The sequence below is a fragment of the Oncorhynchus kisutch genome, unplaced genomic scaffold (genome assembly GCF_002021735.2).
Source record: "Oncorhynchus kisutch isolate 150728-3 unplaced genomic scaffold, Okis_V2 Okis03b-Okis08b_hom, whole genome shotgun sequence".
Classification (NCBI taxonomy): Eukaryota; Metazoa; Chordata; class Actinopteri; order Salmoniformes; family Salmonidae; genus Oncorhynchus; species Oncorhynchus kisutch.
Window position 1 is genome coordinate 20,387,109 of NW_022261980.1, and position 23,110 is coordinate 20,410,218.

At 50.1% G+C, this 23,110-nt stretch overlaps 1 protein-coding gene across 1 annotated transcript in view; it reads right to left on the bottom strand.

Moving 5' to 3' along the window:
• Positions 1 to 698: 698 nt before the first annotated feature.
• LOC109886708 (Golgi apparatus protein 1-like) overlaps positions 699 to 23,110 on the bottom strand; it is a 58,155-nt gene continuing 35,743 nt past the window's right edge. Inside the window, 10 exon segments of the mRNA XM_031812637.1 lie at positions 699 to 889; positions 3,263 to 3,369; positions 4,082 to 4,310; positions 8,048 to 8,292; positions 12,546 to 12,669; positions 13,718 to 13,948; positions 18,815 to 18,932; positions 19,354 to 19,442; positions 20,658 to 20,771; positions 22,051 to 22,113. Of these exon segments, the coding sequence (XP_031668497.1) occupies positions 722 to 889; positions 3,263 to 3,369; positions 4,082 to 4,310; positions 8,048 to 8,292; positions 12,546 to 12,669; positions 13,718 to 13,948; positions 18,815 to 18,932; positions 19,354 to 19,442; positions 20,658 to 20,771; positions 22,051 to 22,113 (1,488 nt within the window). The 3' untranslated portion in view covers positions 699 to 721.

Sequence of the window (23,110 nt, forward strand, 5' to 3'; positions counted from 1 at the left end):
CCAGACTGGGGCTCTGGGTGGTGGTAGGGGGGCTGGAGAGGGGCGGAGGTGGCTGGGGCAAGCCCAGACTGGGGCTCTGGGTGGTGGTAGGGGGGCTGGAGAGGGGCGGAGGTGGCTGGGGCAAGCCCAGACTGGGGCTCTGGGTGGTGGTAGGGGGGCTGGAGAGGGGCGGAGGTGGCCGGGGCAAGCCCAGACTGGGGCTCTGGGTGGTGGTAGGGGGGCTGGTAGGGGCGGAGGTGGCTGGGGCAAGCACGGGCAGTTTTTTTTTTGTTGGGCCTTTGGAAGAGACAGTCTGTTTCTGCCTACCAGGTGGAACCCTGTTCCCTACATAGTGCAGTACTTCTGACCAGAGACCCATAGAGTTAGTTCTCACACAAAGCCAGTTGATGAAGTGGACCAAGGAGATGACAACATTGACATTGTTCTGTGATGTCAGGTCCAGGTGTGAAGGACCCCCACAGGGCTCTGGTCACAAGTAGTGCACTATATCGGCAATAGTACCATTTGGGAGTCAGTCTGTCCCAGGAAGGTCCGTCTGTCCAAAGGAGGTCCGTCTGTCCCAGGGAGGTCCGTCTGTCCCAGGGAGGTCCGTCTGTCCCAGGGAGGTCCGTCTGTCCAAAGGAGGTCCGTCTGTCCAAAGGAGGTCCGTCTGTCCCAGGGAGGTCCGTCTGTCCCAGGGAGGTCCGTTCATCCCAGGGAGGTCCGTTCATCCCCCCTCTCTCTACCTGTCCTTCAGTTCCCTGGTGACTCTCTTGGTGATGCGTCCACACAGCAGGCCGACCAGGAAGAGGACAATCACCCCCAGGGAGATTATAAACAGGATGTAGTTCTTAGAGGGGGAGGTCATCACCTGCATGGCAAGGTCTGAAAAACCCTCTGCTGGAGCGACCTAGGGGGAGAGAGGGAATTATTAGAGGGGGAGGGAATTATTAGAGGGGGAGGTCACCACCTGGGGGGGAGAGAGGGAATTATTAGAGGGGGAGGTCACCACCTGGGGGGGGAACTATTAGAGGGGGAGGGAAGTATTAGAGGGGGAGGTCACCACCTAGGGGGAGAGAGGGAATCATTAGAGGGGGAGGTCACCACCTGGGGGGGGAACTATTAGAGGGGGAGGGAAGTATTAGAGGGGGAGGTCACCACCTAGGGGGAGAGAGGGAATCATTAGAGGGGGAGATCACCACCTGGGGGGGAGAGAGGGAATTCTTAGAGGGGGAGGTCACCACCTGGGGGGAGAGAGGGAATTATTAGAGGGGGAGGTCACCACCTGGGGGGGCAGAGAGGTAATTAATAGAGGGGGAGGGAATTATTAGAGGGGGAGGTCACCAACTGGGGGGAGAGAGGTAATTATTAGGAGGGGAGGTCACCACCTGGGGGGGGCAGAGAGGGAATTATTAGAGGGGGAGGTCACCACCTGGGGGGGGGCGAGAGGGAATTATTAGAGGGGGAGGGAATTATTAGAGGGGGAGGGAATTATTAGAGGGGGTGGTCACCACCTGGGGGGGGGGTTTACTAGAGGGGGAGATCACTACCTGGGGGGAGAGAGGGAATTATTAGAGGGGGAGGTCACCACCTGGGGGGAGAGAGGGAATTATTAGAGGGGGAGGGGGAATTATTAGAGGGGGAGGTCACCACCTGGGTGGAGAGAGGGAATTATTAGAGGGGGAGGGGGAATTATTAGAAGGGGAGGTCACCACCTGGGGGGGGATTACTAGAGGGGGAGGTCACTACCCTGGGGGAGAGAGAGGGTATTATTAGAGGGGGAGGACACCAGCTGGGGGGGGGATTACTAGAGGGGGAGGTCACCACCTGGGGGGGGATAATTATTAGAGGGGGTGGTCACCACCTGGGGGGAGAGAGGGAATTATTAGAGGGGGAGGGGGAATTATTAGAGGGGGAGGTCACCACCTGGGGGGGGGATTACTAGAGGGGGAGGTCACTACCTGGGGGAGAGAGGGAATTATTAGAGGGGGAGGTCACCACCGGGGGGGAGAGAGGGAATTATTAGAGGGGGAGGTCACCACCGGGGGGGAGAGAGGGGATTATTAGAGGGGGGGAGGTCACCACCTGGGGGGGAGATTACTAGAGGGGGAGGTCACTACCTGGGGGAGAGAGAGGGTATTATTAGAGGGGGAGGTCACCACCTGGGGGGAGAGAGGGAATTATTAGAGGGGGAGGTCACTACCCTGGGGGAGAGAGAGGGAATTATTAGAGGGGGAGAGAGAAAATGATTAGAGGGGGTGGTCACCACCTGGGGGTAGAGAGGGAATTATTAGAGGGGGAGGTCACCACCTGGGGGAGAGAGAGGGTATTATTAGAGGGGGTGGTCACCACCTGGGGAGAGAGAGGGAATTATTAGAGGGGGAGGTCACCACCTGGGGGAGAGAGGGAATTATTAGAGGGGGAGGTCACCACCTGGGGGAGAGAGGGAATTATTAGAGGGGGTGGTCACCACCTGGGGGGAGAGAGGGAATTATTAGAGGGGGTGTTAACCACCTGGGGGGAGAGAGGGAATTATTAGAGGGGGAGGTCACCACCTGGGGGGTGAGAGGGAATTATTAGAGGGGGAGATCACCACCTGGGGGGAGAGAGGGAATTATTAGAGGGAAAGGGAATTATTAGAGGGGGAGGTCACCACCTGGGGGGGTAGAGAGGGAATTATTAGAGGGGGAGGACACCACCTGGGGGGGTAGAGAGGGAATTATTAGAGGGGGTGTTCACCACCTGGGGGGAGAGAGGGAATTATTAGAGGGGGAGGACACCACCTGGGGGGAGAGAGGGAATTATTAGAGGGGGTGTTCACCACCTGGGGGGAGAGAGGGAATTATTAGAGGGGGGGTCACCACCTGGGGGGGAAATTACTAGAGGGGGAGGTCACCACCTGGGGGGGAGAGAGGGAATTATTAGAGGGAATTATTAGAGGGGGAGGTCACCACCTGGGGTGGAATTATTAGAGGGGGAGGTCACCACCTGGGGGGGGGGGAAACTGCAGGTGTCAGGTTATTAAAGGGGAAACCACTGCAGGTTATTAAAAGGGAACCCACTGCAGGTGTCAGGTTATCAAAGGGGAAACCACTGCAGGTGTCAGGTTATTAAAGGGGAACCCACTGCAGGTGTCAGGTTATTAAAGGGGAACCCACTGCAGGTGTCAGGTTATTAAAGGGGAAACCACTGCAGGTGTCAGGTTATTAAAGGGGAACCCACTGCAGCTGCCAGGTTATTAAAGGGGAAACCACTGCAGGTTATTAAAGGAGTGTACATTAACCTTGGCAGCGTAGCTCCACATGTCCATGCGGTCCTGGAGTCTCTTCTTACACTCTGGCTGCAGACGGACTCTCTTATCCTGCAACGACTCCAGTAGACATGACATCTCTGGTAGGGAGGGTGAGAGAGGGAGGGGGGAGAGATAGAGAGAGAGAGAGGGAGAGAGAGGGAGAGAGAGGAGGAGAGAAATGGAGAGAGAGAAGAGGGAGAGAGAGAGAAGAGAGAGAGAGAGAAGAGGGAGAGAAGAGAAGAGAAGAGAAGAGAAGAGAAGAGAAGAGAAGAGAAGAGAAGAGAAGAGAAGAGAAGAGAAGAGAAGAGAAGAGAAGAGAAGAGAAGAGAAGAGAAGAGAAGAGAAGAGAAGAGAAGAGAAGAGAAGAGAAGAGAAGAGAAGAGAAGAGAGAGAGAGAAGAGAAGAGAGAGAGAGAGAGAGAGAGAGAGAGTGTTTGCATGTTTTACTAAATACTATCATGGTGGTGTAGAAGGTGAATATACCTCCATGTCATTACTAAATACTATCATGGTGGTGAATATACCTCTATGTCATTACTAAATACTATCATGGTGGTGAATATACCTCCATGTCATTACTAAATACTATCATGGTGGTGAATATACCCCCATGTCATTACTAAATACTATCATGGTGGTGTAGAAGGTGAATATACCTCTATGTCATTACTAGATACTATCATGGTGGTGTAGAAGGTGAATATACCCCTATGTCATTACTAAATCCTATGTCTGTGAACAGACAGGTGGTGTAGAAGGTAAATATACCCCCATGTCATTGGCTGTGAACAGACAGGTGGGCGGGACTCACGTCGTCCTCTGCCCGGCGTGACGGCAGCACACTGGTGTTTGAGGTCAAGGGCACAGGCCGTGTGGAGGACAGGATCAACGAAGACGTCTGCCTTGCTCTCCTTCAACATGTTCAGCACCTCCTTCTTACACAAGTCATGTTTGATCTTCAACAGGTTGGCCTTCAGACACTCCTCCACCTGACCTGTCTGCTCCTGGGCCACTGCCTCCTCCGCACACAGACCGGGGATCTAGAGGAGTGACAGGGGGAGGGATGGAGGAGAGAAAGAGAAAGAGAGAAAGAGAGAAAGAGGGTGGAGAACGTAAATTCTCTAGTTGCAGCTCTCAGAATGTCTGAGGGAGGGAGGAAAAGAGGCGGGAGGGAGGGAGGGGGAGAGGGAGGAAAAGAGGTCTCTTCAGGACAGTGGGGTTATGTATTAGTAACCATCTCTCAGGGAGAGCAGTCTGGCCTAGTTATGTATTAGTAACCATCTCTCAGGGACAGCAGTCTGGCCTAGTTATGTATTAGTAACCATCTCTCAGGGACAGCAGTCTGGCCTAGTTATGTATTAGTAACCATCTCTCAGGGACAGCAGTCTGGCCTAGTTTAGAGGACCGGTCTCTTCAGGACAGTGGGGTTATGTATTAGTAACCATCTCTCAGGGACAGCAGTCTGGCCTAGTTTGGGGCCGGTCTCTTCAGGACAGTGGGGTTATGTATTAGTAACCATCTCTCAGGGACAGCAGTCTGGCCTAGTTTGGGGCCGGTCTCTTCAGGACAGTGGGGTTATGTATTAGTAACCATCTCTCAGGGACAGCAGTCTGGCCTAGTTTGGGGCCGGTCTCTTCAGGACAGTGGGGTTATGTATTAGTAACCATCTCTCAGGGACAGCAGTCTGGCCTAGTTTAGAGGACCGGTCTCTTCAGGACAGTGGGGTTATGTATTAGTAACCATCTCTCAGGGACAGCAGTCTGGCCTAGTTTGGGGCCGGTCTCTTCAGGACAGTGGGGTTATGTATTAGTAACCATCTCTCAGGGACAGCAGTCTGGCCTAGTTTGGGGCCGGTCTCTTCAGGACAGTGGGGTTATGTATTAGTAACCATCTCTCAGGGACAGCAGTCTGGCCTAGTTTAGAGGACCGGTCTCTTCAGGGCTGTGTAAATGGTGTTAGTTATTAGTAACCATCTCTCAGGGACTGCAGTCTGGCCTAGTTTAGAGGACCGGTCTCTTCAGAAGAGTGGGGTTATGTATTAGTAACCATCTCTCAGGGACAGCAGTCTGGCCTAGTTTAGAGGACCGGTCTCTTCAGGGCTGTGTAAATGGTGTTAGTTATTAGTAACCATCTCTCAGGGACAGCAGTCTGGCCTAGTTTAGAGGACCGGTCTCTTCAGAAGAGTGGGGTTATGTATTAGTAACCATCTCTCAGGGACAGCAGTCTGGCCTAGTTTAGAGGACCGGTCTCTTCAGGGCTGTGTAAATGGTGTTAGTTATTAGTAACCATCTCTCAGGGACAGCAGTCTGGCCTAGTTTGGAGGACCGGTCTCTTCAGGACAGTGGGGTTATGTATTAGTAACCATCTCTCAGGGACAGCAGTCTGGCCTAGTTTGGGGCCGGTCTCTTCAGGACAGTGGGGTTATGTATTAGTAACCATCTCTCAGGGACAGCAGTCTGGCCTAGTTTAGAGGACCGGTCTCTTCAGGACAGTGTAAATGGTGTTAGTTATTAGTAACCATCTCTCAGGGACAGCAGTCTGGCCTAGTTTGGGGCCGGTCTCTTCAGGACAGTGGGGTTATGTATTAGTAACCATCTCTCAGGGACAGCAGTCTGGCCTAGTTTGGGTCCGGTCTCTTCAGGACAGTGGGGTTATGTATTAGTAACCATCTCTCAGGGACAGCAGTCTGGCCTAGTTTGGGGCCGGTCTCTTCAGGGCTGTGTAAATGGTGTTAGTTATTAGTAACCATCTCTCAGGGACAGCAGTCTGGCCTAGTTTAGAGGACCGGTCTCTTCAGGGCTGTGTAAATGGTGTTAGTTATTAGTAACCATCTCTCAGGGACAGCAGTCTGGCCTAGTTTAGAGGACCGGTCTCTTCAGAAGAGTGGGGTTATGTATTAGTAACCATCTCTCAGGGAAGCAGTCTGGCCTAGTTTAGAGGACCGGTCTCTTCAGGACAGTGTAAATGGTGTTAGTTATTAGTAACCATCTCTCAGGGACAGCAGTCTGGCCTAGTTTGGAGGACCAGTCTCTTCAGGACAGTGGGGTTATGTATTAGTAACCATCTCTCAGGGACAGCAGTCTGGCCTAGTTTGGGGCCGGTCTCTTCAGGACAGTGGGGTTATGTATTAGTAACCATCTCTCAGGGACAGCAGTCTGGCCTAGTTTGGGGCCGGTCTCTTCAGGGCTGTGTAAATGGTGTTAGTTATTAGTAACCATCTCTCAGGGACAGCAGTCTGGCCTAGTTTAGAGGACCGGTCTCTTCAGGGCTGTGTAAATGGTGTTAGTTATTAGTAACCATCTCTCAGGGTCAGCAGTCTGGCCTAGTTTAGAGGACCGGTCTCTTCAGAAGAGTGGGGTTTTGTATTAGTAACCATCTCTCAGGGACAGCAGTCTGGCCTAGTTTAGAGGACTGGTCTCTTCAGGACAGTGTAAATGGTGTTAGTTATTAGTAACCATCTCTCAGGGACAGCAGTCTGGCCTAGTTTGGGGCCGGTCTCTTCAGGACAGTGGGGTTATGTATTAGTAACCATCTCTCAGGGACAGCAGTCTGGCCTAGTTTGGGTCCGGTCTCTTCAGGACAGTGGGGTTATGTATTAGTAACCATCTCTCAGGGACAGCAGTCTGGCCTAGTTTGGGGCCGGTCTCTTCAGGGCTGTGTAAATGGTGTTAGTTATTAGTAACCATCTCTCAGGGACAGCAGTCTGGCCTAGTTTAGAGGATCGGTCTCTTCAGGGCTGTGTAAATGGTGTTAGTTATTAGTAACCATCTCTCAGGGACAGCAGTCTGGCCTAGTTTAGAGGACCGGTCTCTTCAGAAGAGTGGGGTTATGTATTAGTAACCATCTCTCAGGGACAGCAGTCTGGCCTAGTTTAGAGGACCGGTCTCTTCAGGACAGTGTAAATGGTGTTAGTTATTAGTAACCATCTCTCAGGGACAGCAGTCTGGCCTAGTTTGGGGCTGGTCTCTTCAGGACAGTGGGGTTATGTATTAGTAACCATCTCTCAGGGACAGCAGTCTGGCCTAGTTTGGGTCCGGTCTCTTCAGGACAGTGGGGTTATGTATTAGTAACCATCTCTCAGGGACAGCAGTCTGGCCTAGTTTGGGGCCGGTCTCTTCAGGACAGTGGGGTTATGTATTAGTAACCATCTCTCAGGGACAGCAGTCTGGCCTAGTTTAGAGGACCGGTCTCTTCAGGACAGTGGGGTTATGTATTAGTAACCATCTCTCAGGGACAGCAGTCTGGCCTAGTTTAGAGGACCGGTCTCTTCAGGACAGTGGGGTTATGTATTAGTAACCATCTCTCAGGGACAGCAGTCTGGCCTAGTTTAGAGGACCGGTCTCCTCCTCAGCACAGTGGATCTGTAGCTGGGGGTCCAGTCTATATTAACACTCCTCACCACAGTGGATCTGTAGCTGGGGGTCCAGTCTATATTAACACTCCTCACCTCCTCAGCACAGTGGATCTGTAGCTGGGGGTCCAGTCTATATTAACACTCCTCACCTCCTCAGCACAGTGGATCTGTAGCTGGGGGTCCAGTCTATATTAACACTCCTCACCTCCTCAGCACAATGGATCTGTAGCTGGGGGTCCAGTCTATATTAACACTCCTCACCTCCTCAGCACAGTGGATCTGTAGCTGGGGGTCCAGTCTATATTAACACTCACCTCCTCAGCACAGTGGATCTGTAGCTGGGGGTCCAGTCTATATTAACACTCACCTCCTCAGCACAGTGGATCTGTAGCTGGGGGTCCAGTCTATATTAACACTCCTCACCTCCTCAGCACAGTGGATCTGTAGCTGGGGGTCCAGTCTGTAGTCCAGCGCCGACTCCTGAAGAATCACTCTGATCTGGTCCTCACAGTCTGGAGACAGACGCTGGTCGGCGTATTTCAGCTTCAGGCAACCAATCACCTGGCCCTCCAGTTCACTGTCATCACTGGCCTTGTTCAGGATTGGCTGACAGAATTTAGGGATGTCTGCCTTACAGGCCTTTCTCAATATTGGGTTCAACCTGTAGTCTGAGAGAGAGGAAGACAACCAGAAATATCAGAGATATGGGTCCACCTGAACCGGGTCCACCTGACATGGGCTCTGACCCGGGTCCACCTGACATGGTCTCTGACCCGGGTCCACATGACATGGGTTCTGACCCAATTCCTTTTCTCTCCATTCCTTGCATCCTCTTTCCGCACCTGCTTCTCAAAACCCATTGGAGAAGGAGATCCAAGGGGAGGGACCTTAGACCAACTCCTCCCAGAGTTGAGAAGCAGGCGAAAAGATGGTCCCATCTATTAGAGGTAACAGGTGGTCCCATCTATTAGAGGTAACAGGTAGTCCATCTATTAGAGGTAACAGATGGTCTATCTATTAGAGGTAACAGGTGGTCCATCTATTAGAGGTAACAGGTGGTCCATCTATTAGAGGTAACAGGTGGTCCCATCTATTAGAGGTAACAGGTGGTCCCATCTATTAGAGGTAACAGGTGGTCCCATCTATTAAAGGTAACAGATGGTCCCATCTATTAGAGGTAACAGGTGGTCCCATCTATTAGAGGTAACAGATGGTCCCATCTATTAGAGGTAACAGGTGGTCCATCTATTAGAGGTAACAGGTGGTCCATCTATTAGAGGTAACAGGTGGTCCCATCTATTAGAGGTAACAGATGGTCCCATCTATTAGAGGTAACAGATGGCCACACCAAACTGGAAGTCTTCCGACTAGCTTGGAAGGACGGTACCGTGCAGTACCGTAGAGCCCTTACTGCTGCTCGATCATCCTATTTTTCTAACTTAATTGAGGAAAATAAGAACAATCCGAAATTCCTTTTTAATACTGTCGCAAAGCTAACTAAAAAGCAGCATTCCCCAAGAGAGGATGACTTTCACTTTAGCAGTGATAAATTCATGAACTTCTTTGAGGAAAAGATTATGATTATTAGAAAGCAAATTACGGACTCCTCTTTAAACCTGCGTATTCCTCCAAACCTCAGTTGTCCTGAGTCTGCACAACTCTTCCAGGACCTAGGATCAAGAGAGACGCTCAAGTGTTTTAGTACTATATCTCTTGACACAATGATGAAAATAATCATGGCCTCTAAACCTTCAAGCTGCATACTGGACCCTATTCCAACTAAACTACTGAAAGAGCTGCTTCCTGTGCTTGGCCCTCCTATGTTGAACATAATAAACGGCTCTCTATCCACCGGATGTGTACCAAACTCACTAAAAGTGGCAGTAATAAAGCCTCTCTTGAAAAAGCCAAACCTTGACCCAGAAAATATAAAAAACTATCGGCCTATATCGAATCTTCCATTCCTCTCAAAAATTTTAGAGAAGGCTGTTGCGCAGCAACTCACTGCCTTCCTGAAGACAAACAATGTATACGAAATGCTTCAGTCTGGTTTTAGACCCCATCATAGCACTGAGACGGCACTTGTGAAGGTGGTAAATTACATTTTAATGGCATCGGACCGAGGCTCTGCATCTGTCCTCGTGCTCCTAGACCTTAGTGCTGCTTTTGATACCATCGATCACCACATTCTTTTGGAGAGATTGGAAACCCAAATTGGTCTACACGGACATGTTCTGGCCTGGTTTAGATCTTATCTGTCGGAAAGATATCAGTTTGTCTCTGTGAATGGTTTGTCCTCTGACAAATCAAATGTAAATTTCGGTGTTCCTCAAGGTTCCGTTTTAGGACCACTATTGTTTTCACTATATATTTTACCTCTTGGGGATGTTATTCGAAAACCTAATGTAAACTTTCACTGCTATGCGGATGACACAGCTGTACATTTCAATGAAACATGGTGAAGCCCCAAAATTGCCCTCGCTAGAAGCATGTGTTTCAGACATAAGGAAGTGGATGGCTGCAAACTTTCTACTATTAAACTCGGACAAAACAGAGATGCTTGTTCTAGGTCCCAAGAAACAAAGAGATCTTCTGTTGAATCTGACAATTAATCTTAATGGTTGTACAGTCGTCTCAAATAAAACTGTGAAGGACCTCGGCATTACTCTGGACCCTGATCTCTCTTTTGAAGAACATATCAAGATCATTTCAAGGACAGCTTTTTTCCATCTACGTAACATTGCAAAAATCAGAAACTTTCTGTCCAAAAATTATGCAGAAAAATGAATCCATGCTTTTGTCACTTCTAGGTTAGACTACTGCAATGCTCTATTTTCCGGCTACCCGGATAAAGCACTAAATAAACTTCAGTTAGTGCTAAATACGGCTGCTAGAATCCTGACTAGAACCAAAAAATTTGATCATATTACTCCAGTGCTAGCCTCTCTACACTGGCTTCCTGTCAAAGCAAGGGCTGATTTCAAGGTTTTACTGCTAACCTACAAAGCATTACATGGGCTTGCTCCTACCTATCTCTCTGATTTGGTCCTGCCGTACATACCTACACGTACGCTACGGTCACAAGACGCAGGCCTCCTAATTGTCCCTAGAATTTCTAAGCAAACAGCTGGAGGCAGGGCTTTCTCCTATAGAGCTCCATTTTTATGGAACGGTCTGCCTACCCATGTCAGAGACGCAAACTCGGTCTCAACCTTTAAGTCTTTACTGAAGACTCATCTCTTCAGTGGGTCATATGATTGAGTGTAGTCTGGCCCAGGAGTGGGAAGGTGAACGGAAAGGCTCTGGAGCAACGAACCGCCCTTGCTGTCTCTGCCTGGCCGGTTCCCCTCTTTCCACTGGGATTCTCTGCCTCTAACCCTATTACAGGGGCTGAGTCACTGGCTTGCTGGGGCTCTCTCATGCCGTCCCTGGAGGGGGTGCGTCACCTGAGTGGGTTGATTCACTGTTGTGGTCATCCTGTCTGGGTTGGCGCCCCCCCCTTGGGTTGTGCCGTGGCGGAGATCTTTGTGGGCTATACTCAGCCTTGTCTCAGGATGGTAAGTTGGTGGTTGAAGATATCCCTCTAGTGGTGTGGGGGCTGTGCTTTGGCAAAGTGGGTGGGGTTGTATCCTTCCTGTTTGGCCCTGTCCGGGGGTGTCCTCGGATGGGGCCACAGTGTCTCCTGACCCCTCCTGTCTCAGCCTCCAGTATTTATGCTGCAGTAGTTTATGTGTCGGGGGGCTGGGGTCAGTTTGTTATATCTGGAGTACTTCTCCTGTCCTATTCGGTGTCCTGTGTGAATCTAAGTGTGCGTTCTCTAATTCTCTCCTTCTCTCTTTCTCTCTTTCTTTCTCTCTCTCGGAGGACCTGAGCCCTAGGACCATGCCCCAGGACTACCTGACATGATGACTCCTTGCTGTCCCCAGTCCACCTGGCCATGCTGCTGCTCCAGTTTCAACTTCCACCTGACTGTGCTGCTGCTCCAGTTTCAACTGTTCTGCCTTATTATTATTCGACCATGCTGGTCATTTATGAACATTTGAACATCTTGGCCATGTTCTGTTATAATCTCCACCCGGCACAGCCAGAAGAGGACTGGCCACCCCACATAGCCTGGTTCCTCTCTAGGTTTCTTCCTAGGTATTGGCCTTTCTAGGGAGTTTTTCCTAGCCACCGTGCTTCTACACCTGCATTGCTTGCTGTTTGGGGTTTTAGGCTGGGTTTCTGTACAGCACTTTGAGATATCAGCTGATGTACGAAGGGCTATATAAATACATTTGATTTGATTTGATCTATTAGAGGTAGCAGGTGGTCCCATCTATTAGAGGTAACAGATGGTCCCATCTATTAGAGGTAACAGGTAGTCCATCTATTAGAGGTAACAGGTGGTCCATCTATTAGAGGTAACAGGTGGTCCATCTATTAGAGGTAACAGGTGGTCCATCTATTAGAGGTAACAGTGCTCACTGTAAGAGAGTGTGTGTTACCTGTGTTCTCTGTGAGAGAGTGTGTGTGTGTGTGAGAGAGAGTGTGTTTGTGTGTGTGGGTGTGTTTTACCTGTGTTCTGTGAGAGTGTGTTTTACCTGTGTTCTGTGTGTGTGTGTGTGAGAGTGTGTTTTACCTGTGTTCTGTGTGAGAGTGTGTGTGTGTGTGTGAGAGAGAGTGTATTTTACCTGTGTTCTGTGTGAGAGTGTGTGTGAGAGAGTGTGTTTTACCTGTGTTCTGTGTGTGTGTGTGTGTGTGAGAGTGTGTTTTACCTGTGTTCTGTGTGAGAGTGTGTGTGTGTGGTACAGTGTGTGTTACCTGTGTTCTGTGCGAGTGTGTGTGTGTGTGTGTGTGTGTGTGTGTGTGTGTGTGTGTGTGTGTGTGTGTGTGTGTGTGTGTGTGTGTGTGTGTATGTGTGAGAGAGAGTGTGTTTTACCTGTGTTCTGTGTGATCTGTCTCTTGGTGATCATCTGTTTACACTTGGGATCCATCAGTTCAGAGTTCTTGTTCTGTTTCAGACACTGCAGCATGTTCTTAGCATCCACATCTGTACAGAACCGCTGACACATGGAGAGAGAGGACAGACAGAGAGGACAGGAGGGACAGAGAGAGGACAGGAGGGACAGAGAGAGAGAGAGAGGACAGACAGGACAGGAGGGACAGAGAGAGGACAGGAGGGACAGAGAGAGAGAGAGGACAGACAGAGAGGACAGGAGGGACAGAGAGAGAGGACAGAAAGAGAGGACAGGAGGGACAGAGAGAGAGAGAGGACAGGAGGGACAGAGAGAGAGAGAACGAGAGAGAGGACAGACAGGTCAGAGAGAGAGAGAGAGGACAGACAGGACAGGAGGGACAGAGAGGACAGACAGGACAGGAGGGACAGAGAGGACAGGAGGGACAGAGAGAGAGAGAGGACAGACAGGACAGGAGTACAGGGAGAGAGAGAGGACAGACAGAGAGGACAGGAGGGACAGAGAGAGAGAGAGGACAGATAGGACAGACAGGACAGGAGGGACAGAGAGAGAGAGGGGACAGGAGGGACAGAGAACGAGAGAGAGGACAGACAGGTCAGAGAGAGAGAGATAGGACAGACAGGACAGGAGGGACAGAGAGGACAGGAGGGACAGAGAGAGGACAGGAGAGACAGAGAGAGAGGACAGGAGGGGCAGAGAGAGAGAGAGGACAGGAGGGGCAGAGAGAGAGAGAGGAGAGGAGGGACAGAGAGAGGACAGGAGGGACAGAGAGAGGACAGGAGGGGCAGAGAGAGGACAGGAGGGACAGAGAGAGGACAGGAGGGACATAGAGAGGACAGGAGGGACAGAGAGGACAGAGAGAGGACAGGAGGGACAGAGACAAGTTAAAGATAGGTAGAGGGAACAGGCCCCCTCACCACAGTCACACGGAGGCGTCGTCCCCCTCACCACAGTCACACGGGGGCGTCCCCCCCCTCACCACAGTCACACGGGGGCGCCCCCCCCCTCACCACAGTCACACGGGGGCGTCCCCCTCACCACAGTCACACGGGGGCGTCCGTCCGTCCCCTCACCACAGTCACACGGGGGCGTCCCCCCCCTCACCACAGTCACACGGGGGCGTCCCCCCCCTCACCTTAATCATCTGCTTGCAGACCCTCATGAGCTGGTAGTCCAGTTCTGGATCCAGCATCTCTCCCTCCTGTAGTTTAAACACCCTCTGGTGACACTGCTGAGACAGCTGCTTCTTCCTCTCCTTTAAACACTCCATCATCTGAGCGTTACCGAACACCACGTTGGAGCAGAGCCGCCCGATGTCCGTCTTACACACGTCATACAACTCAGGTTCCAGACGAATGTCCTCTGACTGCAGAGAGAGGAGAAAGGAGAGGAGAGAGAAAGGAGAGGATAGAGAAAGGAGAGGGAAAGGAGAGGAGAGAGAAAGGAGAGAGAAAGGAGGAGGAGGAGAGAGAAAGGAGAGGAGGAGGAGGAGGAGGAGGAGGAGGAGGAGGAGGAGGAGAGAGAAAGGAGAGGAGAGAGAAAGGAGAGGGAAAGGAGAGGAGAGAGAAAGGAGAGAGAAAGGAGAGGAGGAGAGAGAAAGGAGAGGAGGAGGAGGAGGAGGAGAGAGAAAGGAGAGGAGGAGGAGGAGGAGGAGAGAGAAAGGAGAGGAGAGAGAAAGGAGAGGAGAGAGAAAGGAGAGGAGGAGGAGAGAGAGAAAGGAGGATTGAGAAAGGAGAGGAGGAGGAGAGAGAAAGGAGAGGAGAGGGGAGGAGGAGAGAGAAAGGAGAGGAGGGAGGAGAGGAGAAAGAAAGGACAGGAGAGGAGGAGAGAGAGAGGAGAGGAGGAGGAGAGAGAAAGGAGAGGAGGGAGGAGAGGAGAGACGAGAAAGAAAGGAGAGGAGAGGTGGAGAGAGAAAGGAGAGGAGAGGAGGGAGAGGAAGGAGAGGAGAGAGGAGAAAGAAAGGACAGGAGAGGAGGAGAGAGAGAGGAGAGGAGGAAAGAGAAAATACAGGAGAAAGGAGGGAGAAACATGTGAGAGAAGAGAAAAATGTGTTTGATATGAATAGTTGACCATGAATAAATAGGACGGCATGTCTGTCCTACTAATGCTGTGTCTTAATGGTCTCCAGTTCCCTGCAGCTAACGGCATGTCTGTCCTACTAATGCTGTGTCTTAATGGTCTCCAGTTCCCTGCAGCTAACGGCATGTCTGTCCTACTAATGCTGTGTCTTAATGGTCTCCAGTTCCCTGCAGCTAACGGCATGTCTGTCCTACTAATGCGGTGTCTTAATGGTCTCCAGTTCCCTGCAGCTAACGGCATGTCTGTCCTACTAATGCTGTGTCTTAATGGTCTCCAGTTCCCTGCAGCTAACGGCATGTCTGTCCTACTAATGCTGTGTCTTAATGGTCTCCAGTTCCCTGCAGCTAACGGCATGTCTGTCCTACTAATGCTGTGTCTTAATGGTCTCCAGTTCCCTGCAGCTAACGGCATGTCTGTCCTACTAATGCTGTGTCTTAATGGTCTCCAGTTCCCTGCAGCTAACAGCATGTCTGTCCTACTAATGCTGTGTCTTAATGGTCTCCAGTTCCCTGCAGCTAACCTGGCAGGATGGTCACCAGTTCCCTGCAGCTAACCTGGCAGGATGGTCACCAGTTCCCTGCAGCTAACCTGGCAGGATGGTCACCAGAGATGACTTGAGCTGACAAATGAGTTAAAGACTGTTCAACAGCTTGGTCAGGCCTAATAAGGCCTCAGGGGTTTAAGTGTAGCTGACCAGGGGTGTATCGAACCACCACAAGCAGGTAAACAAATAACAGACAGAGTTGTATCTCTCCCCATCTCCAGGTCCTCTACTCTGAGTTGTAACAGAGTTGTAACTCTCCCCATCTCCAGCTCCTCTACTCTGAGTTGTAACAGAGTTGTAACTCTCCCCATCTCCAACTCCTCTACTCTGAGTTGTAACAGAGTTGTAACTCTCCCCATCTCCAGGTCCTCTACTCTGAGTTGTAACAGAGTTGTAACTCTCCCCATCTCCAACTCCTCTACTCTGAGTTGTAACAGAGTTGTAACTCTCCCCATCTCCAGGTCCTCTACTCTGAGTTGTAACAGAGTTGTAACTCTCCCCATCTCCAGTTCCTCTACTCTGAGTTGTAACTCTCCCCATCTCCAGGTCCTCTACTCTGAGTTGTAACAGAATGTAACTCTCCCCATCTCCAGTTCCTCTACTCTGAGTTGTAACTCTCCCCATCTCCAGGTCCTCTACTCTGAGTTGTAACTCTCCCCATCTCCAACTCCTCTACTCTGAGTTGTAACAGAGTTGTAACTCTCCCCATCTCCAGCTCCTCTACTCTGAGTTGTAACAGAGTTGTAACTCTCCCCATCTCCAGGTCCTCTACTCTGAGTTGTAACAGAGTTGTAACTCTCCCCATCTCCAACTCCTCTACTCTGAGTTGTAACTCTCCCCATCTCCAACTCCTCTACTCTGAGTTGTAACTCTCCCCATCTCCAGGTCCTCTACTCTGAGTTGTAACAGAGTTGTAACTCTCCCCATCTCCAGGTCCTCTACTCTGAGTTGTAACAGAGTTGTAACTCTCCTCATCTCCAGGTCCTCTACTATGAGTTGTAACTCTCCTCATCTCCAGGTCCTCTACTCTGAGTTGTAACTCTCCCCATCTCCAACTCCTCTACTCTGAGTTGTAACTCTCCCCATCTCCAACTCCTCTACTCTGAGTTGTAACTCTCCCCATCTCCAGGTCCTCTACTCTGAGTTGTAACAGAGTTGTAACTCTCCCCATCTCCAGGTCCTCTACTCTGAGTTGTAACAGAGTTGTAACTCTCCCCATCTCCAGTTCCTCTACTCTGAGTTGTAACTCTCCTCATCTCCAGGTCCTCTACTATGAGTTGTAACTCTCCTCATCTCCAGGTCCTCTACTCTGAGTTGTAACTCTCCCCATCTCCAACTCCTCTACTCTGAGTTGTAACTCTCCCCATCTCCAACTCCTCTACTCTGAGTTGTAACTCTCCCCATCTCCAGGTCCTCTACTCTGAGTTGTAACAGAGTTGTAACTCTCCCCATCTCCAGGTCCTCTACTCTGAGTTGTAACAGAGTTGTAACTCTCCCCATCTCCAGGTCCTCTACTCTGAGTTGTAACAGAGTTGTAACTCTCCCCATCTCCAGGTCCTCTACTCTGAGTTGTAACAGAGTTGTATCTCTCCCCATCTCCAGCTCCTCTACTCTGAGTTGTAACAGAGTTGTAACTCTCCCCATCTCCAGGTCCTCTACTCTGAGTTGTAACTCTCCCCATCTCCAACTCCTCTACTCTGAGTTGTAACAGAGTTGTAACTCTCCCCATCTCCAGTTCCTCTACTCGGAGTTGTAACAGAGTTGTAACTCTCCCCATCTCCAGTTCCTCTACTCTGAGTTGTAACTCTCCTCATCTCCAGGTCCTCTACTCTGAGTTGTAACTCTCCTCATCTCCAGGTCCTCTACTCTGAGTTGTAACAGATTTGTAACTCTCCCCATCTCCAGGTCCTCTACTCTGAGTTGTAACAGAGTTGTAACTCTCCCCAGCTCCAGCTCCTCTACTCAGAGTTGTAACAGAGTTGTAACTCTCCCCATCTCCAGGTCCTCTACTCTGAGTTGTAACTCTCCCCATCTCCAGTTCCTCTACTCTGAGTTGTAACTCTCCTCATCTCCAGGTCCTCTACTCTGAGTTGTAACTCTCCTCATCTCCAGGTCCTCTACTCTGAGTTGTAACAGATTTGTAACTCTCCCCATCTCCAGGTCCTCTACTCTGAGTTGTAACAGAGTTGTAACTCTCCCCAGCTCCAGCTCCTCTACTCAGAGTTGTAACAGAGTTGTAACTCTCCCCATCTCCAGGTCCTCTACTCTGAGTTGTAACTCTCCTCATCTCCAGTTCCTCTACTCTGAGTTGTAACTCTCCTCATCTCCAGGTCCTCTACTCTGAGTTGTAACTCTCCCCATCTCCAACTCCTCTACTCTGAGTTGTAACTCTCCCAATCTCCAACTCCTCTACTCTGAGTTGTAACAGAGTTGTATCTCTCCCCATCTCCAGGTCCTCTACTCTGAGTTGTAACAGAGTTGTAATTCTCCCCATCTCCAACTCCTCTACTCTGAGTTGTAACAGAGTTGTAACTCTCCCCATCTCCAGGTCCTCTACTCTGAGTTGTAACAGAGTTGTAACTCTCCCCATCTCCAGGTCCTCTACTCTGAGTTGTAACAGAGTTGTATCTCTCCCCATCTCCAGGTCCTCTACTCTGAGTTGTAACAGAGTTGTAACTCTCCCCATCTCCAGGTCCTCTACTCTGAGTTGTAACTCTCCCCATCTCCAACTCCTCTACTCTGAGTTGTAACAGAGTTGTAACTCTCCCCATCTCCAGTTCCTCTACTCGGAGTTGTAACAGAGTTGTAACTCTCCTCATCTCCAGGTCCTCTACTCTGAGTTGTAACTCTCCTCATCTCCAGGTCCTCTACTCTGAGTTGTAACAGATTTGTAACTCTCCCCATCTCCAGGTCCTCTACTCTGAGTTGTAACAGAGTTGTAACTCTCCCCATCTCCAGCTCCTCTACTCTGAGTTGTAACAGAGTTGTAACTCTCCCCATCTCCAGGTCCTCTACTCTGAGTTGTAACTCTCCCAATCTCCAACTCCTCTACTCTGAGTTGTAACAGAGTTGTAACTCTCCCCATCTCCAGTTCCTCTACTCTGAGTTGTAACAGAGTTGTATCTCCCCATCTCCAGTTCCTCTACTCGGAGTTGTAACAGAGTTGTAACTCTCCCCATCTCCAGGTCCTCTACTCTGAGTTGTAACTCTCCCCATCTCCAGTTCCTCTACTCTGAGTTGTAACTCTCATCTCCAGGTCCTCTACTCTGAGTTGTAACTCTCCCCATCTCCAACTCCTCTACTCTGAGTTGTAACAGAGTTGTATCTCTCCCCATCTCCAGGTCCTCTACTCTGAGTTGTAACAGAGTTGTAATTCTCCCCATCTCCAACTCCTCTACTCTGAGTTGTAACAGAGTTGTAACTCTCCCCATCTCCAGGTCCTCTACTCTGAGTTGTAACAGAGTTGTATCTCTCCCCATCTCCAGGTCCTCTACTCTGAGTTGTAACAGAGTTGTAACTCTCCCCATCTCCAGGTCCTCTATTCTGAGTTGTAACAGAGTTGTATCTCTCCCCATCTCCAGGTCCTCTACTCTGAGTTGTAACTCTCACCATCTCCAGCTCCTCTACTCTGAGTTGTTTCCGACACTTGAGAGAGACACGTTGCTCCTTGACGTCCTGCAGAGTGTCATTCCTCACTGTAGTACTGAGACAGATCACTACATCCACCCTGTGGGACAGACAGAGACAGAGAGAGAGACAGAGAGAGAGACAGAGAGAGAGAGACAGAGAGAGAGAGACAGAGAGAGAGAGACAGAGAGAGAGAGAGACAGAGAGAGACAGAGAGAGAGAGACAGAGAGAGACAGAGAGAGACAGAGAGAGGGTGAATTATTAAGTGGAAGATCCAACCAATGAAAAGTAATAGGGCTAATGGAAATGACTCTGTAGCTGTCTGGCACACACACCTCTATTTAGGGAATATGGAGCCATTGGGACTGGTCATTAGTAGTGCACTATATAGGGAATGAGGAGCCATTGGGTCCTGGTCATTAGTAGTACACTATATAGGGAATGAGGAGCCATTGGGTCCTGGTCATTAGTAGTGCACTATATAGGGAATAGGGAGCTATTGGGACGGGTCCTGACTCACTTCTTCTTGATGTTGGGGCAGAGCTTGAGCACGTCCTCTTTACACGCCATCTTGAATTTGTAGGAGAAACGAAAGTCCTTCATCTGGATCTGAGGAAGAGGAGGAGGAGATGGAGTCAGTCTGGGTTGATTATCTACACCGGCCGGTCGTCAAACACAGCTACACATAAACCTGTGCCTCACCACCCACTGGTTTACGTGGCCTCACGTCCTACCGGTTTACGTGGCCTCACGTCCTACCGGTTTACGTGGCCTCACGTCCTACCGGTTTACGTGGCCTCACGTCCTACCGGTTTACGTGGCCTCACGTCCTACCGGTTTACGTGGCCTCACGTCCTACCGGTTTACGTGGCCTCACGTCCTACCGGTTTACGTGGCCTCACGTCCTACCGGTTTACGTGGCCTCACGTCCTACCGGTTTACGTGGCCTCACGTCCTACCGGTTTACGTGGCCTCACATCCTACCGGTTTACGTGGCCTCACATCCTACCGGTTTACGTGGCCTCACATCCTACCGGTTTACGTGGCCTCACATCCTACCACTTTACGTGGCCTCACGTCCTACCAGTTTACGTGGCCTCACGTCCTACCAGTTTGCATGGTCTCACATCCTATGGGAGGTGCCCAGCTATGGGAGGTGCCCTTACTCTGGGGTAAGGATGAATGTGTGGTGTGTTAGATTATGTGGATCATTCAGAGAGATAGTGAGTGTGTGGGATTATGTGGATCATTCAGAGAGATAGTGAGTGTGTGGTGTATGTGAGATTATGTGGATCATTCAGAGAGATAGTGAGTGTGTGGTGTATGTGAGATTATGTGGATCATTCAGAGAGATAGTGAATGTGTGGTGTATGTGAGATTATGTGGATCATTCAGAGAGATAGTGAGTGTGTGGTGTATGTGAGATTATGTGGATCATTCAGAGAGATAGTGAATGTGTGGTGTATGTGAGATTATGTGGATCATTCAGAGAGATAGTGAGTGTGTGAGATTATGTGGATCATTCAGAGAGATAGTGAGTGTGTGGTGTATGTGAGATTATGTGGATCATTCAGAGAGATAGTGAGTGTGTGGTGTATGTGAGATTATGTGGATCATTCAGAGAGATAGTGAGTGTGTGAGATTATGTGGATCATTCAGAGAGATAGTGAGTGTGTGAGTCAGGGCGTTCAGTTCAGTCGGGGGGGGGTCATAGTGAGGTCAACAGCTCCTTGGTCCGTGTTGTCATAGCGACAGCAACCCGCCAGCTGTGTGTACATGCGTACATGAGTCAGTGTGCGTGTTGTCATAGCGACAGTGACCCACCAGCTGGAAGTGTGTCACTCCCACGGTACACTTGCTGTTCATCTCCTTCTGGTGTTTGTTCTGAACCAGACACTCCATCACATCCCCTGTATCCACCTGGTTATCAGATACATCCTAGAGAGAGGAGAGAGAGAGGAAAGAGATGTGTTTGATCTGAACCAGACACTCCACCTGGTTATCAGATACATCCTGGAGGGAGGAGAGAGAGAGGAAAGAGATGTGTTTGATCTGAACCAGACACTCCACCTGGTTATCAGATACATCCTGGAGGGAGGAGAGAGAGAGGAAAGAGATGTGTTTGTTGTGAACCAGACACTCCATCACATCCCCTGTTGGGATAACTTGTTTTTAGACTTGCCAAAAGAGGAGAAGCTGTTCTGAGGCAGAGTGAGAGAGCTGAGTTCTGATGCTGTTCTGAGGTCAGGCAGAGTGAGAGAGCTGAGTTCTGAAGCTGTTCTGAGGTCAGGCAGAGTGAGAGAGCTGAGTTCTGAAGCTGTTCTGAGGTCAGGCAGAGTGAGAGAGCTGAGCTCTGAAGCTGTTCTGAGGTCAGGCAGAGTGAGAGAGCTGAGTTCTGAAGCTGTTCTGAGGTCAGGCAGAGTGAGAGAGCTGAGTTCTGAAGCTGTTCTGAGGTCAGGCAGAGTGAGAGAGCTGAGCTCTGAAGCTGTTCTGAGGTCAGGCAGAGTGAGAGAGCTGAGTTCTGAAGCTGTTCTGAGGTCAGGCAGAGTGAGAGAGCTGAGTTCTGAAGCTGTTCTGAGGTCAGGCAGAGTGAGAGAGCTGAGCTCTGAAGCTGTTCTGAGGTCAGGCAGAGTGAGAGAGCTGAGCTCTGAAGCTGTTCTGAGGTCATGCAGAGTGAGAGAGCTGAGCTCTGAAGCTGTTCTGAGGTCAGGCAGAGTGAGAGAGCTGAGTGCTGAAGCTGTTCTGAGGTCAGGCAGAGTGAGAGAGCTGAGTTCTGAAGCTGTTCTGAGGTCAGGCAGAGTGAGAGAGCTGAGTTCTGAAGCTGTTCTGAGGTCAGGCAGAGTGAGAGAGCTGAGCTCTGAAGCTGTTCTGAGGTCAGGTAGAGTGAGAGAGCTGAGCTCTGAAGCTGTTCTGAGGTCAGGTAGAGTGAGAGAGCTGAGTGCTGAAGCTGTTCCGAGGTCAGGCAGAGTGAGAGAGCTGAGCTCTGAAGCTGTTCTGAGGTCAGGTAGAGTGAGAGAGCTGAGCTCTGAAGCTGTTCTGAGGTCAGGCAGAGTGAGAGAGCTGAGCTCTGAAGCTGTTCTGAGGTCAGGCAGAGTGAGAGAGCTGAGTTCTGAAGCTGTTCTGAGGTCAGGCAGAGTGAGAGAGCTGAGCTCTGAAGCTGTTCTGAGGTCAGGCAGAGTGAGAGAGCTGAGTGCTGAAGCTGTTTGTTGGAACTTACATGGCAGTGAGACTGGATGACAGGCTGACAGGCCCGGATCAGCAGGGCCTCAATATGAATGTCCTGTCACAGCAGAGAGACCATGTCAGCCAGAGACAGTAATATACAGAGACATCACACATACAGAATGGTTGGCACCCTTGATAAAGATGAGACTGGATAAAACAAATAACCAATACGGAGTTGTACAGCGCATTAGGAAGGTTTTCTGATCACTTGACTTTCTCCACAGTTTGTTACTTTACAGCCTTATTCTAAAATGGATTCAAAAATATAAAGACTGCCTCAATCTACACACAATACCCCATAATGACAAAGCAAACAGGTTAAGAAATTTGAGCAAATGTATTACAAATTATAAAATTGAAAAATGACATTCACATATGTATTCAGATCCTTTACTCAGTGCTTTGTTGAATCACCTTTAGCAGCAATTACAGCCTCCAGTCTTCTTGGGAATGATGCTACAAGCTGGGCACACCTGTATTTGGGGGTTTCTCCCATTCCTCTCTGCAGATCCTCTCAAGATCTGTCAGGTTGGATGGGGAGCAACGCCTCACAGCTATTTTCAGGTCTCTTCAGAGATGTTGGATCGGATTCAAGTCCGGGCTCTGGATGGGCCACTCAAGGACATTCAGAGACATGTCCCGAAGCCACTCCTGCGTTGTCTTGGCTGTGTGCTTAGGGTCGTTGTCCTGTTGGAAGGTGAACCTTCGCCCCAGTCTGAGGTCCTGAGCGGGTTTTCATCAAGGATCTCTTTGCTCAGTTAATCTTTCCCTCGATCCTGACTAGTCTCACAGTCTCTGCCACTGAAAAACATCCCACAGCATGATGCTGCCACCACCACGCTTGGCATTCAGGCCAAAGAGTTCCATCTTGGTTTCATCAGACCAGAGAATCTTGTTTGTCATAGTCTGAGAGTCTTTAGGTACCTTCTGGCAAACTCCAAGCGAGCTGTCATGTGCCTTTTACTGAGGAGTGGCTTCCATCAGGTCACTACCATAAAGCCCTGATTGGTGAAGTGCTGCAGAGATAGTTGTCCTTCTGGAAGGTTCTCCAA